At 41.9% G+C, this 18561-nt stretch overlaps 1 protein-coding gene across 1 annotated transcript in view; it reads right to left on the reverse strand.

Moving 5' to 3' along the window:
• The window catches only part of LOC144823808 (uromodulin-like), a 179310-nt gene that overhangs the window by 32409 nt on the left and 128340 nt on the right, over positions 1-18561 (reverse strand). The window contains exon 5 of the mRNA XM_078682661.1: positions 5775-6020. Coding sequence (XP_078538787.1) covers positions 5775-6020 — 246 coding nt within the window. The remainder of the gene's footprint in view (positions 1-5774; positions 6021-18561) is intronic.

Raw genomic sequence — 18561 nt, forward strand, 5'->3', positions numbered from 1 at the left:
TAGCAGTAGCAAACCACAGATAAATGACTGAGGAAATATGTCAACAACCTAGGGTATTAAAAATAAGGCCCACGTGTGTTTTTCTCCTAGAATGACACATCATAAATACTGTTCGATAGCATAATAGCTGAAGACAACCCACTCCGAAAAGTGACACGGGAGTGCCAGGAAGGAAATATAAACCTGGGTAAGAATATATAGTTTTCTATGGGTGGTACTTTTATGATCAAGATAGGATAAAGATTAGAGTACCCTCAATTACAGTTCATAACAACTGTGTCCCATAAAGTAATTTGAGGACATGTTATCTTGGCGATAATGGTATATATGGGCCAGGAAGTCTTGTTTTTCATGAATACTAAGAAATGGGGAATCCTAGTAAAACGTGAGACTCAAGGACGAGATACAGATCACAGTGAGGCGGGGTTACCGAATAGTAGGGCATCAAAGGTAGAATGTAAATGAATCAATGTGAAATTGCCAGACCTAATATGGGACCTAATTGGAATATATTGTGACATGTTTTTTGTAGATACCATGTTAATGAACAAGTCCTTAAGAAGGTGCAAGATTGTGTGAGGCACCGAAACGCCGCGTCGACAGTTTGTTCTTTATGCGTAATAAACAAGTTGTGCATTGATGGAATGAGACAGTTTGTTCTGTATGTTTGAGAAATATGATGTATATTGAGTATTTAGGAATTGGTTTTTAAATAGAGTTGAAAAAAATTTTATACTAATGTGCATAGAATTGTTTGCATAATACATATGAAATAATGTATTTGTGTTTTTAACAAAAAAAATTAAATAAATGAATGCATTTTTAATTTTGTGTTTGCAATATTTGTTCATGTCAAAACTGATCTGCAATTGATTAAGTTGTAAATTTGGTAACCCACGTCTAGACTGAATTCCCGACTTGTGCAATCTCTGCCCAAGGTAGGATAGCATTATAAGTCTTGTTGTCAAAATCAGGATAAGGAGTTTTTTTTATGTTTGTGTAAAACCATGGACACTGTCACAGACACCCCACAGTGCCTCCTACACAGTGCAGGTTCTTACAGGGGGGTTCCCTTAGGTGGCCCCCTTGGCTCCTAACTGGAGGACGAAGGATGAAGGGGGCCTTGCTAGGGGCCCCTAAAGTCACTTTCTGACAGCCTTTTTGTGTCGGACAGACCGATGTGGAAAGGCTGTTGGAAATCGACATCATAATCAATCATTTGAAAATGCTGTTTGTAGAGGTGCACGATGCAGTTCTGACCAACATGGATACTCTGAGAGCCATTTGGAACTGATACAGAATAACTGTGCAGTTTGCTTTCCAACCGCGAACATCATAATCGGTCGGGCGGATTGTAAACCGACCAAGTCGGTCAGAAGGGTTCCGATGTAGTCTAGGAAATTCAGACTGTCGGGCAGAGGCTTTCCGACTGACATTGTAATGAGGCCCTAAGAGTTTTTAACACCAATTTGGTGTGAAAAGAAACCAAACCTTCACTCTCTGCTCCTTTCAAGGCAGAAAATATATAATTATTCTTAAGTGGTACGTCTTCTCATCTCTCCTCTGTCACACACAAGGGCTTAGCTATCAGTGGTGCAGCAGGTGCAGTTGCACCGGTGTCTGGAGCTGGGAGGAGGAAGCCTGGTTGGTATTGGAAGCAGTTATTTCAGAGGTCACCTACTCAGTTATTTTTTAGGCAGAGCATGCCTGGGTTCAACTCTGTTTACTCTTCAGGGCGAGTGACTAGGTAGGGGGAGAGTGGTGGAAAAGGGAGAAATGGAGAAGAAAACTAAAAGGAATGAGAGAAAAGGGAGAAGGTGAAATATAGAAAGGAAAGGAGTATAGAAAACATGATAGAATAAGAGAAGGTGATATTGAAGTGAGAGAAAGGGGATAGAGACAAGGAAAAGCAGCAAGGAAAAAGAATGGGTCCAGAAATCAGGATGCCAGTGAGGGAGGAGATAATAACGAGTGAGAGAAAGAAGAAAGGAAAGGGAGAACAAAGGAAAGGGATAGAAAGGACAGCTTGGGAGGGAGGAAGAAGATAAGAGGAAAGAAGTTAGGAGATTAATAAGCAGGGGTACAACAGGTCTAGGAATGTGATGGGCCCTCTGCATCACAATGTTGTCTGTATTTTGCATTTGTACCCCGAACTAAGTGTTTGCAGGGGCCCATTTTCCTTTTTCACATTAGATCCCATTACACCCAGGCTATGCTCTGCTTACACGTGAAAATAGGCACATGCTACCTAAACTTCATCCATATAGAGCATTTCACCCAAGTATTGACCTAATGAAAGAGATTGAGGTTACACACCAGAGACTGGAAATAAAATACGAATGCCAAATTTAGGAAAGTAGGATTTGCTTTTTATGGTTACCCCCACTTTTTGCTTCATGTTACACAGTTTTTGACTAGTCTGACTGGGATCCTGCTAATCAAGACACCAGTCTATCTGCTTTCTCCCTAACCTGTTATGTCATGTCCGTAGGTACACTCCAGATTGGATACTGGGGTACCCTTGTAAGTCTTAAACAAGGAGAGGGACTGAAAAGGCTGTTTAACGAGATCCAGCGTACGTGCCCAAATACTGAAAACAAAGAAGGGTACGCATTTCCCCAGGGGGATGGAGCAATGAGACTGGAGACCAAAGGAGGGGAATCCTCCAAAATGGAACTAGAGTCCTCACACACCCAGCAAGCTAGGTGTCATGCTTCATCATATGGACTCGCTCCTCATCGGGTCGGTGGTGCTATACCCGACGGGCACCCATAAAGGGGCTCTTTAGCGGAGATCTTCTGTTCTTAGCATATGGTGCCGTGGGTGTGAGGGCCATAGGGTTGAGTGTAGATGTTAGTGAGTGATTCTAAAATAGGTTGGATAATCCAAAAGAGAAGTTTAATGGAGTGGTCATCCACCTTATTCAAAATACAGAGAGTCTGATCGCTGGCCAAATGGTCCAGGGGCGCAATGCCCTGCTCTAAAATTGTCGTCGACATGTTTCACGCAGTGTGTTCAAAATGATACTGTGAATTTCATCAGGATCTTTAAAAACTATCTACACACGGTGGTTAGGTGGAGGAGTTGCTACCTACCTCTATTCTTACGTGCAAGCACGTTGTCCTGCCTGATCTAGTGGTAACCTAGACAGGGATGACAAAAGCAAACACAAATGGAAATGGTAATCTGTATGAGTTATTGTGAAGTCATCTTTACAGCCCTACAAAGTAGTCCATAAATTAAGTGCATTGCTTCCTGCTCTGGCGAGGAACTGAAGAAAGGACATCAGAGTAACCTCCCAACTGTCCAGACCCTCCCTTAGGAGGTTCCCCTGAATTTTTCTAACCCTTTCTCATGGGTACAAAAGGGCTTACCTGGCTGTAGCACCCTAGATTTGACGTGGACATGATTCTGCACCAGAAACCACTGAACTTCAACCGTCTGGACACTTTGGAATTTGTGTTGGCCCGACTTTGTCTCCCACTCTGTCAAAAGCATTGCCTCTGCTCGTGCACCATACAGGCTCCATGCAGGACCTGTGGAGCATCAAGGACAACCAAAGACATCTTCCTTGGAATGAAGGAGTCACTCTGCAACCACAGCCACCACATAATTACTGACTGGTCTGTTTCTCCTGAGCTCCAATGGACTCCAAAGGCTCCAGTAACACAGGCAGTAGGTTTCCAAGTTCCTCACGGTCCAAACTGCCCTCTCACTAAGTTTGAGGTCAGAATCCCTTGTGGAGCTGCAATACTTGTACCCATTTGCACTGCATACTTTTGCAAGTGCATATGCCTGTTGACATACCCAAAACAAGTGCACTAGGCTTCAAATAGCCCCAACTTCTGGCACCTTTTCCACCAAAGAACTTTGGCCTCCTCACACCGAGTGCTCCGTGGGTCATTGCTTTGTAAATCTGCTTGAGGTCCCCTTGCGACTTCTGTGTCTCCAGCCTGTGGGTCCTCTTAAGGGTCCTCTATGCTTTTCTTGGGCTCCTCTTGTTGCTCCAGGCTTGCCCTGACTCCCCTATGTTTGGTGAGGTTCCTGTACCTTGCTGGTCTGAACCGTAACCTTTTTTGATCATCTTCATGGGTTGCCGTTGCCAAGGCTTGTTGGTGCTCTAGCCGGGCTTCAACCCCTCAGCACTTGACATCCTTTGTGGGCAGCTTGCATCCGGCTCCTGGTTGTTCTCGATATCGCCTGGTCTGGTGGCTGCAGAGTCAAGAACCCCCTCAATGCACCTTAAGCACCCGACATCGGTGGGCATTTGTCTACCGAGCCCCTGGTCACTCCTGAGTGAGCCAGACTCTGTCCCCTCTGCTTTCAGGTACTCTTCATCTAAAATCCACCTTTGAATTCCATCGGATACTTTTCTTCTTTCCCACAGTGGCATTTCCTTGAAGTCCTCCATTGAGATCGACAACTGTTTCTGACACCACTTCAGCCCTATGCATCCTGCTTCCCTGGGATAGGTAACTCTGCTACTACGTTATCCACAGGTGGGGTGGCTCTTCAACCTCCTATAATCTATAGGGCTTCCACGTAATCCACTGAGAAGGGTCCTTAAACTTTAAAACTGCAACTGCGACTCTCCCATAGAATTTCACAGCGCACGTGTTCGTGTTCCCACACTGCACCCGTCCTCTGTGGGGTCCCTACTTACTCACTTTGGGTGATTTCTTGGGGTCCCAGCAATTCTACATCCTCTAGACACTGTCTTGACTCAAGCCTTGATTCTTATACCACTAGTGTAGTATATGATTTGAACTCTCCCTGGAGCCCACTGTGCACTAGTGCTACTTACGATTGTTTCCGTGCTACAGTATTATGTTCTTTATGTTTATCTGCATGTAGCAGATACTGTGAGGTATTTAGAGTGTGTTATGATAATAAATACATATTTTTGTAACTACCGTATGGTTCTCCTATCATTTGACCAATACAATAAGGTTGCATTCTTGTAAAACAAGCAGGTTAACATTCCTTCAAGACTAGGCCTGAAGGCTGCTTTCCACAGCTACCACGTGGATAGCTTTCTAAGTTTATCTTTGACCTCTTAAATCACAATAAGGGTTGTTTGGACTGGTACAGGGTGGCCACTTTAATTAGTGGACAGCATATATCAGGCCAACTTCTCACACTGAATACATCAACACAACAGTTCAATATCACTGACAGTTATGCATTAGGAAGAAAATAATGACCACCCATGCACATGCTTCTATGTGAAGGAGTGTGATACTTCTCTTTTTGCCCATTAATGAACCACGTGAATTTCACTTTTTCTTCTAATGGTCGACAATTTAGTGCTGATAATAGGTGGCCCATTAAAAAGAGATCCCTTTGCAAGTGTTTAGTTGATATGTTTTTTATGTATGCCCTTAGATCAGCCTTCAACCTATAAGATTCAAAACTAACACCTGTACAGGCAGATCTCAAGGTTTTAGTTAAAATCTACTTTAACACAAAAATATGTCATTTGAGAGCCAGAATTGTGTGCAGTGATCAATTTGATCTGGCTGGACTGGGATGCAGGGCGCGCTACTAAATTCGTTTTATTAATTACATTGTTTACTTACCTTCAATTATCCATACTCCGGTTTTTAGCACCCCCCACCCTGCTCCTCCCCCACCCCGCCTCTCTGCCCTACCGAAACACCCTCCACGGGCCACGGCTGGGGGATAGTAAGTGTGTTAAAGGTCATCTCTTACACACAATGGATAGGCATTTGCTCTGCTTTAGGAGTCCCCAAGTACATCCTCCTGTTACTTACCCACCGGAGATAATATCGTATGCGGGAGCAGAGTAGGTGCTATTCTCCAGAGTGGCATAGAGGCGGGTCACTTGCGCTGAGAGCGATGTAGCATCAAGGTCAGGTAATTTTACACCAATATACATGGGATCGCCAATGTGCAACACTGGCATGTGGTCGGTGTAAGCCACGTCGAAGATGGAATCTGTGTAGGCATGGATTTCCACATTCATAGAGCCATACCCATTTAAATATTGATGACCGGTGCTGAAAAATAAAAATAAATAGGTTGACTTTTTTCTGTTCCCTGATTCTCGTAGATATACCCTCACCCCCAAAGTCATGGTGTTTCTCTAAAGTCTAAAACATACAGTGCCAGCTTTAAACTAAACTCAAAGGATCTAACATGTCTCAGGTGCAAACACCTAGCCAAACAGTGCATACACGATATTAGTATCACGACTCACTGGCTCAGGAAACGGACTCACCAGTAACCTTGGGATATTCTAATGCGATTTATCCTACAGGAATGTTGTCTGTCAGTGGGGCAGGCAAGGACCCAAATTGCACTTTTTATCACTGGGCTGTGCCTTGTTGTCAATTTCATAAGAGACTGTGACTGTGTGATACGGAAGGGCATCTTTACCTTCCTCTTCACTCAGATGAGAGCTGATATAGGCTCCAAGGGCGAGTGCCCTCAGAAATAGCATCGAATGGAAAGATGTCTAGAGTAACCATTCCTTTAGGAAATAAATGTTTTATATGAGTAATGGATTCTGTCAACGAGGAGAATAAAAACTCCACTCTGCCGAAAAACAAACCTTTAACGCTATTGACTTATTTCTTACATTTTCCATGTTGTTTGCATAGAGGCTTTGGCACTCCGAGGGAACCAAGGACTATTTATTTTGCCAGTCTATCTTTTTCAATTTTTAGAAAGCTTTACAAAATAATTAGACAAATACATACCAATTTCAACAGTACCACTTTTTAAAATATATTTCAATGTATAGGTAAAGCATTGTGTGAGCTATAGTTATCCAATGTATGATACCCTATTTCACAATCCTTAATGAAGTGGATACAAACAGGTGATCATTTATTTTTTTTAAAAATACATTACCCCTATTTGAGTAGTTCTTGGGGTGTACAGTTTTTGCCATGAATTACAAGAATATTGTTGAAATAGCAAATCTTGCGAATCGGTGCAGAAAGGCGGAGATGTGTGCGCTCCTTTCAAAGGAAATATTCATGTTTTTTAATCTGCTTCCGAATAAATGAAAAAAATGGTTGATGCTTGAAAAAACTGTCATCCATATAATTCGGCATTAAGAGAATTACCTGCGTGGCAAATTTGAAAAACATGAAGTCATCCCCACAGCGAAAAGAGTGGACCCAGGCATGGGAAGGTAGATAGGCGTATAAACAATTTTTGAGAACATAAACTTCCAACATGAGGTAAACATTTACAGACCAGACATTTTTAACATGAAGTGCATTTCATACATCGATGATATGCTCATGTGCACGTGTACATATTTACAACTCGCTTAATAATACAGAATGTAATTAATTGGTACCCTCTTTCACCACACTGAATGAATAGAAGCAAAATTAACATATTTTTACAGCTAACTGATTAATATCTTAAAGAGTGATTGTTAACCTTTTGCGTGCTCATGACGAGCTCAGCTCGTCATGCAGCACGGTGGCGCTGTGCTGATGACGAGCTGATCTCGTCATGACCTCCGCGGAACACCCACGCATGGGATAATTACCCCGCTGTGCTGGGCGTTCCATTGAGTGGGCGTGGCCATGACGAGCTCAGCTTGTCATCAGCACAGCGCCACCATGCTGCATGACGAGCCGAGCTCGTCATCAGTACCGCGGCACCGCAGCGCTGCGTGCCGCTCCCCTCCCCCCGCGTCACGGGGGAATTAGCCCCGCGGCGATGGGGTTAAGTAACATACGTAGTCCAGAAATGGCGTAAAATGACGTTTAATGGTACGAGAAGTAGCACCACCAGATTAAATCCAATCCAGCCTGTGTCCAGCCACCAACTACCCACAGATAGCACGACACGGACCCAACACTCTAGAATAGAATCAAAGGTCCGTACCGAGAAAATAGTTACAACTCAACACAACACATCTTCCTCCTTTAAACAAAAAAACCCCCCAAAAATAATACAGCATTGAAATATAATACATACATTTTTAGTCAAAAGAGATTTACGTGTACAACTTATCTCTAATGCGAGTAAGAAAATCTGATATCCATATAGGTCTTCTGCGTAGGTGCTTTGTTTCTGAGGTATGAGGTACAGAAGCTTCTGTTTCTGAGAGTTATGTTTGTTAGCATCACCAGAAACAATAGAATTCGGTACTCAAATTTCTTCAGAGCTAACAGCACTCTGTAAATTGTCATCTTCATTATAACAAGTCTCTAAGACATCCTTCCTGAGAGTTTCCTGCTTGGGTATAGCATGTACCTCTTTATACAACTTGTTCTCACACTTAACAACAGCTATTCTACTTGAGTTCCATACTTTACCATTAGAGAGGCTCACAGATTTTTTTAAACATCCCTTATAACAAAAGGTCCCATAAACTGACTTACTCCTTTGCATACTTTCCAAGGTTTTTTTTTTAATTTGACAAGCATTCCTCTCTGAATCAAAGGATCTTTCTTAGATTCTTTCTTCAGATCGAACCTTTTATTGATGACAAAATGATTTCTTTCAATTCCTTTTTTTGATTTTGTTTAAATCAACAGCCCTTTTAGTTGAAGTTATTAACCAAGAAGTATTACTTTTAGTCCTAGGTAATGTGCCTCTAATAATCTCAAAAGGAGAGCATGCAGGCATGGTTCTTACAACTTGAACTTCCCATTTGTCATCGTCCACACCAGCAATTTGTATGGCACCTTTTACTACTCTATTAAACCTCTCAATAATACAATTCCTACTGGGATTATATTGAGAGATAGTGCAATGTGTGACTACAATGCTCTGAAAATAGTCTTTTGCCTTATTAAATAGGAATTGTACTCCATTGTCAGTAATAACTCGTATAGGCAGGCCCTCTTCTGTAAATGATTTATCCAAAAACAATAAGACAACGTAAGTATTTACTCTTTCTACAATTTTCATAATTTGCAACTTGGAAAACACAATGATGGTTGCCACAATATACTTATTCTTAGTACTGATGAGACCCATGATATCCATGACAATGTTCCCCAATATTGAATCTCAAGGTTTTTAATAATTTGTCAGAATTTGCAAAACTAACTAAATCTCTAACTATACGTTCAACAAAAATGTCCAAACCAGGCCACCAAAAGTTTTTTTTAACTGATTGTTTATTCTAACGTTAACATTATGTCCTTCATGCCCATGCCCTCACTTCCTGTAGCTTTGCAGATTCCCGAAGATACACATAGCGGGGGCTTGTCATTGCCAAATCGTTTTTCACCCCTCCTTCAGTTAGAGAACTCTGATTGACTACACACTCATATGGCACTTAAAAACATGATTGCCTCTAACTTAACCAACGGAAATACTTGTAGAAACCTTAGCTGGAATATCGCTGGTAGCAGATCGAAAAGCCAGGATGAGAACTGGGTGGGTTTCGTTACATCCTACGACATAATAGCCCTCCAAGAAACCTGGGACACAGCAAACAGCCTCTCTATGGACGGGTACGTCCACTTTAGCATGCCCGCCAAACCTAGCTTGGCAGGGAGGGCGAAGGGAGGACTAGCACTATTAATCTCATTGAATATGAAAGGTACAGCAAAACAGCTAGAGTCAGGCTCTCCACACTGTTTAGTAGTAGAACTGCTGGTTGCGAATTCCCCCACTGTTTTACTTATTAACTTTTATAATTCAACAGACACTGTCAGTTTAAATCAACACTTAGAATCTCTAGAGGAATTCTTAGATACGTACAGAGCAGCACACAACAGTTTTGAGGTCATCCTTATGGGTGACTTCAATATACACCCATGCTGCTTGGAGTGCACTATGGAAGATAACGGGTTGCCACCTTACTTGCTGCCGACGCACTTTGAACATACGAAACAAGGGGAGGCTTTGGAGAGCCTCCTGGCCTCCTTTAACCTTTATGAATCAGGCTGCTGTGCAGATGGGCCTAGACCCCTTACGTTTAAAGGTAAAGACACAGGATCAGTTATTGATTATATTTTTTATCTTCTCTTGTTTTGTCCACGATTTTAACCGACAGGGTAGAAGACTCTATTTTTAGTGACCATAACCCCGTGACATTAGAGGTTGCTCTAGGGGGGTTACTGGATTTTAAAGACACTCAGGCATCATGTGCCATGGACCTGACAACAAAAGATCAGGGCAGGAAGCTGAAATGGTCCAAAGTGACCCGATCACTTTTCTACAAGATGTTTTGGCCAAGGTTGAAGTGGAGGTTGGTATTTGCCTAGATCACCCTGGCCCCAATACCAGGATAACCAAGGCATTTAATACAATATCTCAACAAGTGAATACTGATTTAATGGTTAAAACCAAACCAGGAGGGCCAAGAGAAAAAAGATGGTTTGATTCAAACTGTACCATGGCACACTCCGCTCTCTTAAAAGCTCTGAAGGAAACACCTAGAAACAGAGCACACATAGTTTTCCTTAGGAAGCAATACAAACAGGCCATTCAGGGTCGCAAAACTCAGATTAAGGAAGAGGCCTGGAGTGACCTGCAATCAGAAGTTTTGCGGGATAGCTCTAAATTTTGGGCGGTCATCAATCAGCATTATTTCTCTGAGGTGGAGAACCAGGGTGTGGAATGCATTATTCCAGATGAGCAGTGGCTTGCCCACTTTGGAAGCATTTATAGCCAGTCAAACCTTGGACCCACACAAGAGTCTTTTTCCTTCCACCATGCAGGGCCAATTTTGGCCTTTGGGGAGGAAGACGTGGAAAAAGCTATAAATGAGACACTTAAAACCAAGGCCCCGGGCCCAGATGGGGTTCCTGCGGATTTATACAAGTGTGCACCAAAATTTTGGGCCAAGATCTTGACCAATGTTTTTAACCCCTCAAGAGAAAACAACTTTCCTTAGTCCTGGGCAAGGTCTACTATTATTCCAATCTTTAAAAAGGGCCAAAGGGGTGATCCTGCCTGTTATAGGCCTATTTCTCTAATAGACTCTGCCATTAAAATCTTGGGCAGAGTCATCTTAGGTAGAATGACAACATGGCTAGAAGGCAGAGTAACCCTGTCTAATGCCCAGTACGGCTTCAGGGCTAAAAGGAGTACATTGGATCAATGTTTAAATTTTCAACTGCTCATCAACAAATATACAACAGTGAAGGAGGGGTCCTTGTACATGGCCTTCATGGACCTCTCGTCAGCATTCGATCTGGTCAACAGGTCGAGGCTGTGGAGGGTCCTCTTGGACATGGGCATCGACCCCCCGCTGGTTGGTTTTTTAGCTGACCTTCACCGCAGATTACAGGCCTCTGTCACAGTCACTCGGGAGGGGAGGTGTACCAGTTACTTCAAATCAGAGAGGGGGGTGCGGCAAGGGTGTATCCTTGCCCCTCCTCTTTACATTATATATAAACGCCCTCCAGCCAGCCTTGGCCATTTCAACAGTGGACGTTCCATGTGCAGGGGAGACTAATATTCCGGTCCTCTTGTACGCGGACGACGCCGTTCTCTTGGCACGCACAGGTGTGGCCCTTAATAGACTATTTGCCTCTTTCGGCGACTTCATGACCTCATTAGATCTGAAAATCAATACTCAAAAATCTCAGGTCATGATTGTCGGATCGACCGGCAGGAAAAAGAAATCAATAACATTTTCTTGCACAGACAAAGAAGTAAAGAGGGTGCCAATCTTTACCTATCTTGGGGTAATTTTTGACGATAGAGGAACCTGGGGTGCCCAATATAAGTCAAAAAGCAACGCAGTAGCAAGATCAGCTGCAGCCCTGTTGAGCTTTGCTAAAAGGATGGGGGCGCGACCAATGGAGGCTATCCTTAAAGTATATAAAGCCAAATGCCTGGCTATAGCCACCTATGGCTCGGCCATCTGGGGGAATACAAAACCTGATAATATCCAGAAGGTGGAAAATAAATTTCTCAGATCTCTGCTCTCTGTTCCCCAGTCCACCCCCACTTTCACAATACACTCAGAGCTAGGCATGGGGTTCGTAACAGACTTAATAAAATCCGCACCTGTCATTTGCTGGTTAAAAACCTGGCTTAACCAGGAAATCTCCTTAAATCATTCGATTCCTAAAGACTGCCTTGCCCTGGATTGAGCTCATTGAATCCCATGGCTGGTTTATGTTAAATTGATGCTTACGAATGTGGGGCGCACTGAGCTCTTTCATTTTCCTGAACGTATTAAAAAAGAGGATGTCATGGCGATAAAATCTGCACTGATAAACCTGTTCACGGCAGAGCGGGAGAAGATAGAGATGAGAAAACCGCTTGTCAGAAGGAACTAGGCACTCACAACTGTCCCAGGCCTTGAATCCTATCTTGTTTTTGTAACTAGACCGTTTCATCGCTTTCTTTTAACTAGATTTCGTTTAAACCTGATACATTTTTTGTTCGGTTCTTATCCTACTTGGGATACTCCAGTTAACGCAAATCCATGCGATTGTGATCACTTTTCCACACAGGACACACTACATTTTACCATGTTTTGTGAACACTATGCACAGATTAGGAAAAAATATTTGTTACCTATTCTGCGGGAGGCGGGCTTTCTACAGGTCAGGCCAGCGCTCCTGTTTTTACAACTTTTATCCTGTGCACGTGTAACATTTCATGTAGCAAGTTTCTTAGTGGCAGGTGTTCGCATAAATAAGAAGCGCTCTAATTTACGGCACAGACATATTACAATCGAATCATGCTAGTAGCTTTGGTGCCTTCTTAAATTTGAAGTTAACTGTTAAATGGAATTTAAAAAAAAATTACTTTTAAAATGTTTTATTGAACCCATCAGATATGTTCATTTTAAACTTGACACGTTATTTATATCCTTTATTTTTTTATAACTAATTGTAATCGTATGTATTGTCGTACTGTATTGGTTGTGATCATTTGTATCTTGTGTCTTTTTCTGATTTTTATTAATCGAATAAAAGTGATTGACTGACTGAGTTCTTTCAATTCATTTTTTGATTTTGTCTAAATCAACAGCCCTTTTAGTTGAAGTTATTAACCAAGAAGTATTACTTTTAGTCCTAGGTAATGTGCCTCTCATAATCTCAAAAGAAGAGCATTCAGGCATGGTTCTTACAACTTGACCTTCCCATTTGTCATCGTCCACACCAGCAGTTTGAATGGCACCTTTTACTACTCTATTAAACCTCTCAATATTACAATTCCTACTGGGATTATATTGAGAAATAGTGCAATGTGTGACTCCAATGCTCTGAAAATAGTCTTTTGCCTTATTAGATATGAATTGTACTCCATTGTCAGTAATAACTCGTATAGGCAGGGCCTCTTCTGTAAATGCTTCATCCAAAACCAATAAGACAACGTAAGTATTTACTCTTTCTACAATTTTCATAATTTGCAACTTGGAAAACGCAATGATGGTTGCCACAATATACTTATTCTTAGTACTGATGAGACCCATGATATCCATGGCAATGTTCCCCAATATTGGGTCTCAAGGTTTTTAATAATTTGTCAGAATTTGCACAACTAACTAAATCTCTAACTATACGTTCAACAAAAATGTCCAAACCAGGCCACCAAAAGTTTTTTTTAACTGATTGTTTATTCTAACGTTAACATTATGTCCTTCATGCCCATGCATTGCCTTGTCTCAGTCCGGTGGGGGGCACAGCTCTATCCCCCCTCCAAATAGTACCATTAATATAGGATAACTCACTTCTCACCTCCCATAAATTCCTAATCTCAGGGGTAAGATTTTTTTGGGAGGGCCAGCCCTCAATTATACACTTCTTGACTTCTTGCAACTTCTCACCTTTTAAATACTCTTCACACCAATTTTCATTTTTGATAGGTATAGCACCTTCATCATGTACTAACGTGAAGTGAAAATCATCCCATATGTTCTGAACACTTTCTTTAAGAGGTCAAGGGCAAGGCCGGACTGGCCATAGCATGAACCAGGTGTTTCCCGGGGGGGGGGGGGGCGGGTTTGGTCCCCTAGGGTTTTTCTTTTTGTTACCAGGGGCTGCTATATAGGCCTTCTGTACCAGAATTGGCCGAAAGCAGCCCTAGCAAACAGTCAGCATCAATTTGTACCTCCACTCCCCCAATCATCATGCCGCAATTATGTTTTTTTTATCGCAGTATTGTCAATGTTCAAAATCACAGGTGAAGTATCTCTAATATTCAACAGAAAAGACCTCTCAAAATCCGCGTCTTTGCTGTCACAATCACTCTCATACGACTCACCCTCTTTAGCACACTTGACCTTGTTGTTATTACCCTTCCTGAAAACTTTTGCAAAATGTCCAATGACACCACACACTGCACACTTTTGTTTAATGGCCGGACAACTTTTGTTGTTCGTCAAGTGGAACTTGCTATCGCACCTGTAACACTTGTGCTTATCCTTGTTAGCTACAGCACTGCGATCTTTAGTATTTCCTGTTTTTTCTTAATGTAGTTATCCAATTTTATGCCAGCACCTCCTAACTTGGCCATTATGCTACACATTTTGCTATTATCTTCCACTATTACTTCTTTATCACTTCTACACAACATTTCAGCCTTTCTTACTATAGCTAAAATATCATCAAGTTTAGAATCTCCATTTACCTACAACCTATCTTGAAAGGCGGGGTCTCTTACATGCATTACCACTTGGTCTCTAATGAAATCCTCTTGTAGCCTCCCAAATTGGCAATCAAGTGATAGTGTTTCTAATGCAGAAACATAACTGTCTATTGACTCATCCACACTTTGCTTTCTTTGGAAAAATGTATACCTTAAGATACCAATACAAACTTTGGGTGAGAAATACCAATAAAAATCATTAATTGCTGCAGAAAACACATTTTGATCCTTACACCCACCAACCTTTTGACATTTGATTAAGGGCTTTAAGGTCCTTAGGACCCACAGAATGTAAAAATAATCTCTTCTTTTGTGCAGGTGACATTTTTCCATGGACATCCATGGTTTCAATGTAGTTCAAATAATACGCTTTCCACTCTGCCCATTTCATACAAGGAGAACTACCAGCAGGCCAGAAGTACTGAGGAGGAGCTAAGCTATAATTTTGTGTAGACATGTTTGCACATATGACATAAACAAAAAGAACCATAATAAATGCTGAAGAAGTACAAAACAATAATGTCTGCCAAAACGATGTAATGTTGAAAAAAGGAAATTGTTCGCTAAGAAAGAATAAAGCGTCCAAACTTCCCCCTTGAGGACGATATATAGTAGACCTCCATTATGAATGCTGATGCAAAATAGATTTACCAAAACGACAAAATATGAAGAAAACTGCCAAAAATAAGTGTGTAAGGTCTCACTGTATGTCCAAAAGTGCGTGTAAATCCGGTTTACAAATCTGTAAAAGGATTCGATTATACACGTACATACCACTTGACGTGTCTTGAAGAGGAAGCGGTTACTACGGGAAAGCTGCCCAAGCAAGATGGCGGCATGTAACCTAGGTGATGACATTGTGCGCTGTGTAAAGATGCAAACGAGACAGAAGTAGGAGCAAGAGTGCCCCTGAATTCTTTACAATACAAACGTAGGAGCATCAGTGCTTGTAACTTTCTGGAGTGGTGATACGTCACTCGGAACACCACCAGGATGAAGGAGAAGTTCTGTGCTTTGAACTGCAGAATCCTCGAAGCGACGGTGAGTCTCCGGTGACATTTTTGAAAAAGGCAGAATGCTGAGTAAGATAGCTGGCACACAAGAGTATTCCAGGGTACAATGACAGAAAAAATCATCCAAGGTGGAGGTGATGAACCCAAAGGTGTAGGCAGGTACCGAAGTAAAAGGGTGATATCCCCAAAATCAGGAAACTAGAAGAAAATAAAAATCCAGTAACGAGAGGCACACATTGATCTGTATGGTGGTGCCGATATCCCAGATCGTCTCCAAATTGTTAAGTAACATAAGTAGTCCCAAAATGGTTTACAATTAAGTTTAATGGTACAAGAAGGAGCACCACCAGATTACATCCAATCCATCCCATCTCCAGCTACCAACTATCCACAGATAGCTTGACAATGACCCAACACTCTTGAATAGAATCAAAGGTCCGTGCCAAGAAAATAGTTAAAACTCACACAACAGCGATGTCAACAAAAATGCATAAAATGGAGATAAAACATAGGCACTGTTGTTTCTTTAGAACTGATCTCTTGGTCACTAGGGCCTTCATTATGAGTTTGTGGGAATAGGGTTCGGTAAATACATCCTGCTCCGAGTTTTAAAAAGAAAATGGGGTGTACTATGCTAATCTGTCTTTAACACATTTATTCCTCTTGTTTGGCCTTTTTTCTGGGCTTTTTCCTACAATAAATGTCAGCAGATTTGACTTGCTGGAACTTACCAGGGGAAAGCTTTGAGTTTGTAATAATCTTTTGAAACGTCCCTGCCGACTACAAGATACGGAGGTATGCCTTTTTCCCCTTTTTTGCCTGATATATTGACGCAATAGAAATATGCCGGTCAGAAGTTAATAAAGGCGTGTTGATTTCTTTCAACAGAAACCTTGGATTGAATATCCAGAATAAATATAATTGCCCGAGTTTTTAAATATTCATTAGATGGACATAAGAGAGGTCTGTGGGTTGGTTTGGGACTGAAGCAATTTCAGTAGTGAAAAAATACGTGTTTTTTAAGATGAACTTTAATGTTCACAAAGGATCATGAATATTGGTCCCGCCAAGAAAGTGAGAGAAACACATGGCCATTGAAAAAAGTGCCGGACATTGGCAGGTACGATCAGATACAGAGATAAAGGGACAAGACAATACATAGAAGGGTCCAGACTTAGAAGTGACAGTTTGTTTTATTTCATTTTTGATTATAGATTTTACCAGTGTGTTGAGAATAAGAAGCCCTGAGGAGAGCCCATTGAGATTCCGTGTGGCTCGAAATGCGTAGGCAATTGCTATTCAGTTGGCAAAAAGTGGATATACAAAAAAGAAATTGAATCAATTCAGGAAAATAATTTAGACTGAATTATCAGAATGTTGAAGGAAATCTCATAGTGTCATTGTGGAGTGCACATGGCGCATTGGTTAATGTAATGTCTAGAGGTTAAATTGTAATTACGTATAATTTGTGTGTTACATTGTGATAAATGTTATTTGAATTGTCGTATATGTAATATGTATATGTTACTATTTATATGTTTCGAGAGAAGTACATAAATTCTTTGCACATGAAATAAGAATCGAGAAAACTGGGTAAATAAATAACCCGATCAATAAAAGAATACAGTGTGGTTGACTCAAATAAATTATAAGGATACCATGTTGTTTTTCCCTTGTTGTACTCATAAATAAGCCCTACCTGGGTCCTGTCTAAATGGGCCTGACCCCTTTTTTGTAACAAAAAAAAAGTTTCTATAGGTGGCATTTTTAGAATTGTGACTTAAAATGTGACTTTACCATTAAATAGGCTTTTAAATTACAATTCGTCTCAGAATAGACTCAGAATTCTTATCTGCTCGCATGTAAAAATTACCACTTATTAAAAGTACTAGCAGCCCGTCCCGACGTTGTCCGGGGCAGAAATAGAATGTGTGGCACATCACTTACAGTCTACTCCCTGTGACATACGTGATTTATAATGAACGTGTGAGCAACTGTGCCTCTGAAAGCCTTTTCATTGTAGTCATTGGAAAAAAGTAAACCGTGAGGTTAGCAGCATTAGGTGAGTATCACAAAATGTAAGATTATTTCGGAGCGTTATTTATCATTGAGCTTACACGTCGTTATGTACCTGTTTATTGAAGTTGGTGCTTGAGCCCCCACCTGAGCACCGGAGCAGTATGCAAAGCTTTGTGGTCCCCGCTGTTAGGCTGAGTGGCTTGAGCCCCCGCGTGAGCACCGTAGCAATGTCGCGGCCCGTGAAGCCTTGCCCATTGGTGTTTGGCCCCGTCCCTCTGACAATGTCCAGGAGGCGCGCTCCGTGAATGCGGCGCCCATTCAGGTTTGGCCACGCACCTCTGAAAGCGGCCTGGCCCACAACGGAGTAATGTGAAGGTTTTTGTTTACAATGCCTTTTTCGCTTTTACCAGTAATGACGGGGAATGGCGCACCCCGCGAATGCCGCGCCTATTGGTGTTTGCTGTTTGTCCATGCCCCTCTCACAATGCCCACGTCCACAAGGGAGTCCTGTGAAGGTTTGTTTGCCGCGCCCTATCGCTGACAGCACAATGCCCACGCCCTCAAGGGACTACTTTACCCCTAAGGTTGTTTTACCTTTGTAATGTATATGGTGGCCACATGTATAGCCTATATTCATCCGCTGCAACTGTCCTTTCTCCAATGCTGTATTGGGTGTTGTGATTGGTGCTGTGGTTCCTGAGATTACCCGCCTCAAAGGTTTGGGCTCTCTCTTTATTATATTAGTATAGATGGGGATGGTTGTTTTATAACTCCTTCTCCTATGCCAGTACTATCCTGTGGCCTACTTAACGTCCGGTCGCTTGTTAAACACCATGTGGAAATCGCTCTTCTGATTGAGTCCTCTCAGTTAGACGTTCTTTTCGTCACTGAAACATGGACCAATTCAGATTGCGCAGTGGAACTCGGGTGGGCCTGTCCCTTGGGCTATCGCATAAAACACTCCCCTCGA

Source organism: Lissotriton helveticus, chromosome 3_1 (assembly GCF_964261635.1).
Source record: "Lissotriton helveticus chromosome 3_1, aLisHel1.1, whole genome shotgun sequence".
Lineage (NCBI taxonomy): Eukaryota > Metazoa > Chordata > Amphibia > Caudata > Salamandridae > Lissotriton > Lissotriton helveticus.